The sequence below is a fragment of the Halyomorpha halys genome, unplaced genomic scaffold, assembly GCF_000696795.3.
Source record: "Halyomorpha halys isolate HHAL.00 unplaced genomic scaffold, Hhal_1.1 Scaffold1498.1, whole genome shotgun sequence".
In the NCBI taxonomy this organism is placed as follows: domain Eukaryota; kingdom Metazoa; phylum Arthropoda; class Insecta; order Hemiptera; family Pentatomidae; genus Halyomorpha; species Halyomorpha halys.
The window spans coordinates 10,982-11,502 of record NW_027106366.1 but is presented as its reverse complement, the minus strand read 5'-3'; the positions used below and the strand labels follow the sequence as shown (position 1 = coordinate 11,502).

The following is a 521-nucleotide window of genomic DNA, read 5'->3' as shown; positions in this document are numbered from 1 at the left end:
CGTCAGTGTCCAGGGCTCATCCTCTGGCACGGCCGATCCTAACTTATAATGAATACGCCTTGTCGTAGGCCTTCTGAAAAGTGTATAATCAGGCTGGAGAACCGCCTAAGACTAGACAACCCCGACAAGACTTTGAACCACTAATAAACTACTTATAGGAGTAGGATAAATGACCTCATTATTATCTGCTAATAGAATTGCCAAATGTTAAAAATGTAGAAATAGTCGTGTTATTTTTTTTTTTAACTAAAGCTTCTTCATATAATATCTTCATCAAATATCTTGATGAGATTTAAAGTATGTTTCAACCACTGGTAACATATGAAAAAATTAAATACAACACATTACAAAAGAAAACAATTTAATTTATTTGAATATGATGCATACATTTGCATACATTTACATACATCGATATCTTCAGCCGACATCTTAAAGCGTGTTGGGAGGAATAAAAATGTAATCTTCAAATTGATACAGCTGATGACACATGTATACTTTCTGTAAACAACGACCCAACTAAT

The 521-nt window shown here is 33.6% G+C and overlaps 1 protein-coding gene across 1 annotated transcript in view; it reads right to left on the bottom strand.

Moving 5' to 3' along the window:
• The window catches only part of LOC136795122 (repetitive organellar protein-like), a 9,362-nt gene extending 8,934 nt beyond the window's left edge, over window positions 1–428 (bottom strand). Inside the window, exon 1 of the mRNA XM_067044710.1 lies at window positions 408–428. Coding sequence (XP_066900811.1) covers window positions 408–428 — 21 coding nt within the window. The remainder of the gene's footprint in view (window positions 1–407) is intronic.
• Window positions 429–521: the final 93 nt, after the last annotated feature.